At 42.9% G+C, this 3,850-nt stretch overlaps 1 protein-coding gene across 1 annotated transcript; it reads left to right on the top strand.

The window, feature by feature from the left end:
• Nucleotides 1-284: 284 nt before the first annotated feature.
• LOC311013519 (uncharacterized protein) lies at nucleotides 285-1,705 on the top strand. The gene is made up of 4 exons (XM_084009613.1): nucleotides 285-402; nucleotides 638-793; nucleotides 879-966; nucleotides 1,247-1,705. Exons 1-3 carry the CDS (start codon nucleotides 301-303, stop codon nucleotides 942-944), a joined length of 324 nt encoding a protein of 107 aa, XP_083865739.1. The 5' UTR covers nucleotides 285-300; the 3' UTR covers nucleotides 945-966; nucleotides 1,247-1,705.
• Nucleotides 1,706-3,850: the final 2,145 nt, after the last annotated feature.

Genomic DNA, 3,850 nt, shown 5'->3' on the forward strand with positions numbered 1-3,850 from the left:
GGAAGCAGCCACCAATCAATTGTGTTCCTGCTGTGCAACCTATTTGGAAGCTCCTGCCAGTGATCATTGCTTGTGGTAAGTTCTATTTACATTGTCATAAGGACATTTTTGATAATTAGGCCAGTTGGCTGGGGAAAGTATAGAATCATCTCTTATCTGGGAAATTGTCTACCAGATCTACTAAGTTAAACTAAATGTAAATAAAAAATTAGGTGTGGTCTACTCAGTTAACTAAAGGTATCTTTTGTATCATGTTTCCTCAGTTATGTATGTATGTGGAAATGTAAAGACTGGCAAGAGATGGCAAAGACGCTCGGATACCAGAGACAAGAAATTGTGCATAAGAAGCCGAGCATTAAAGACGTCTTCAAGAGATGGCCTGCACTTTTTCAGATGGAAGAGGTAGGTTTTTAGATGCAAAGCATCTCAGACGCATTAGTCACCCATGCATTTACTAACTTAATTGTTACCCTGTAGTGGTTTCATCGGCATGGCACTCAATTCATGTTTTTTTTTTTTTTTTGTGTAGGTGATAATTTGGTTAGACTGTGCTGGTGATTCTGTTTTGTTTTTCTAGGTTTAAGTATTTCACCATCTAAAAACTTGTACACTTCTTTCTGTATGCTCTACTTTTTAGATCAATGCCAAGTTCATCCGAATCACAACAGTTCCCTTGGAGACAAAGTACTCTTCGCAGTTGGACAAGCACTCCACCAAACTGCTGGAGGTCATCAGGAGCAAGGGAGGAGTTGTGAAAGAGAAGACCACCAGGACCTTGCAAGTTTTAGATGAGGTATCTATGAACAAGTTGTGTATCAGTGAGATCCATGGCTGAATTGATTGTTTAATTTTAATTGATTGTAACTGTTCTTACTCAGACTGTGGACATCACCATCAGAAGAGAATGCATCCTCTCTGATGATCTACATGGGCGAACCTGTTGAGAACCTTATCAAAGAATACCAGGTAAGGGCTCTCACCCTCTCACTCGCTCACACAGTTAACACCCACAGACAAACAGCCATATGTAATAAATAGGGTAAATATGTGAATTGTGTGAGTCTCATGGGACAGCTTTTTAACCCGACGAGAAATCTTGTCACTTTTAATCTCGTCATACCCCTTGTAATAAACATTTGTTTGATTTGTGCCTATTCAAGTTTTGAAAGTTTAGAGTTTATAAGAGATTAAGATTCAATTTCTGAAACAATAACGCTTATCTTTTCTTTTCTTTTTTTTAATGCAGGAAAATGAGGTTGAAGAACTGGAGCAGACAACCATGGCGATCTTTATCACTGAGAAAGAGGATCCTCAACATCCACCCGAAGAAATTAAAATTGTCACTGAAGGAACAGAGGTCCTAAACGAGTTGCCCTCGGTTGCAACAGCTTTTGCCATGGGCTTTGGGCTCTTATACACACTCAACCTAAAATATCCGAAAAGGCTGCACTTCACCTTTGAATTTGTGCAAAAGGTCCTGATGGAGCTTGATGGAAAAAGGATGACCAAGAAAGTCAATAGACTGAGCACCCAACTGTACAGCACAGAGGTTAAATTTTCAGACTAATGGAGAGGATCAGGAGCTTTCTATCTTGAGAACTGGAGAGATTCACACAAGTCATCTTAAAACCCTTTTAAGAAAATCATTTGGATAACGTTTCCTGTCAGAAGAATGTTCCTACTTCAATGTTCCTAACTGTTGATTCCATCACGTGAGTGATACTTAAAGTCACCAACTTTGTAGGCTCAGAGTTTTTGTTTGAGCTATTATGCCTAAACTCTGTGTCTTAGGAGTTCCACTATTCACTCTCTGAGGAGCAGTTCCAGGATTTGTGTTCAGCTGAAAGAGTCTGTTAAACATTATATACATCTGAAACAGGTGTACAATGCTGTCAAAATAACATTTTATTATATTTTAGGATGTTTAAAGGTGAAATGTGTTCCGTCAGGAAAAACCTTCCCAATTCAATATTACTACAAATGTGATGTCATCAAGTGATGATTTGAATTATGTAACAAATTTGTGGGCTCAAAGCCATTTTGTCAAATTACTTGTATTTTAAGATTAACTGTGGTTGATATTTTTACCCTGCTGCACACACTGCCCCACCACAATCTGTGATGTCAGAGTACCTTTTTTTTTGTTGCCATAGACAGATGTTAGTACCTCCAAAGACCTCACAGATTAGGATTAGGCAGTGTGTGCAGCAGGGTGAATATATCAATAGGGCAGCAATTGATCATGTGTTAAGCTAAGGCTTACACCTGAATTAGAAAATGTATGCCCTGGTAAATTTGCCATGGGTACTGCATGATGTCTTAGGAGTTCGACAGGACATTTGAAACAGATGTACATACTCCAGAAACAAACCATATGTGAGATCATAGATTTGACGATTCTTTGTACCATAAATATATAAAGTTTGCCCTGATGGAGGTGATATACAAAGGCCACTGGGTAATGCAAGTTTAAGACTTTTATCTCCCTGGAAACATGCTGAACAAAGTTTGTGGTAATCTGTTATGGCAATTCGACCACTAGATACTGGTAATTACTGGTGTAATGGTGTAAGATCTTATCAACTATTAGATGAATTGAAAATGTTGTGCCCACATTCATGGTCCCCAGAGGAGTTACCCCAATGACTTCAGCGATCTCCTGATTCTTTCCTTTAGCACCTCAAGTTAATGCATGAGCGTGTTGGCATTCTGATTAGGATTTTGCTCAAAGCACCGCTCAGCCTCAAAGACTGTGGGCCCTAGTTTCGTAGACCAGGCGCAGTCAGCTGTCAGCGCACCTGCGCCACGCCGACGGGGTGTGTCCGCCTGGACTTTGCAAGTTTCGTGCACCGCGCAGGCTCGCGCAGGCACACCTCCCGTCTCGCCCACCCGCGCAAGTGGGAAAGAGGGAGGAGAAGAAGGCGTGAGTGGGAGACGAGGAGGAGACGAGGCGTGGACTGGGATTAATACAGCCGATTCAGATCTTCACCAATCAAATGAGCTCCTCTCCTCTCCTTTAATGCGTTAGGGGAGGTTCAGTGTAAGATCCGTCACTTGACAACCCGATGACAGAAGCAGCGCCGCCACTCTCACAACGCGCATCACGCGCTGTGCGTGCGTATCATAATAATAACAATGCCCATATTATAAAAAACAGGAGAGAGAGAGGGAGATGTTTTGGTCCGAGAGGCTGAGTCTCCGTTACGCGTGCCATCCGCCTTTGATCTGACGTCAGATGTGACGGGACAATCTATACAGATATAAATTCACGTGTTGATTCAATTAGTTGCATTAAATAGTGTTTGTTGTGATTATTTATTGCATTTAAATGTGCCTGGAACTGTGGAAACCTGCCTGTGAGGTCTTGGTGATGTGTGCGCACTGCGCGCCGTCAGCCAAACTTCCACTCTGCCAGCTGTGATTCGCATTGAATGAATGGACTTTATTTACGCCTTGCGCCGAAAGTAGACCAGGTCGGAGCTGGCGAGCTTTCAGCGCAGTCTCGGCGAGGCTTTTTGCCACGAAACTTCCGCTACGCCAAGCTGAATCTGTGACGCCTCCCTCTGCTGCGCCGCCACACCCATCTTGGCGCAGGCGATCCACCAAACTGCCAAACTGACCGTGCGCAAGGCTGCGCGGGTCGAAACTTGCATTACGCCGGCTCCGCCACCCTGCGCCGCCCTGCACTGCACCACGAAACTAGGGCCCGGTGAATACCTATACCATAAGGCAATTTGGACAAGATATTGGACTCTGGACCAAAATAAACGAAGTTAAACTCTGAGAAAAGGGAAGAGAAAATGGACATGATGAAAGTATGAAGCCTGAGAGGAAGGAAAAAAAAAAGGAA

Source organism: Eutrigla gurnardus (assembly GCF_963514095.1).
Source record: "Eutrigla gurnardus genome assembly, chromosome: 5".
Classification (NCBI taxonomy): domain Eukaryota; kingdom Metazoa; phylum Chordata; class Actinopteri; order Perciformes; family Triglidae; genus Eutrigla; species Eutrigla gurnardus.

Excerpts from the sequence above, each read along its gene's own strand:
- LOC311013519 (XM_084009613.1), top strand. The coding sequence starts at position 301 with ATGGCAAAGACGCTCGGATACCAGAGACAAGAAATTGTGCATAAGAAG. Across the intron at positions 403-637 it reads CACTTTTTCAGATGGAAGAG|ATCAATGCCAAGTTCATCCG; the intron begins GTAGGTTTTTAG and ends TCTACTTTTTAG. Across the intron at positions 794-878 it reads CCTTGCAAGTTTTAGATGAG|ACTGTGGACATCACCATCAG; the intron begins GTATCTATGAAC and ends GTTCTTACTCAG.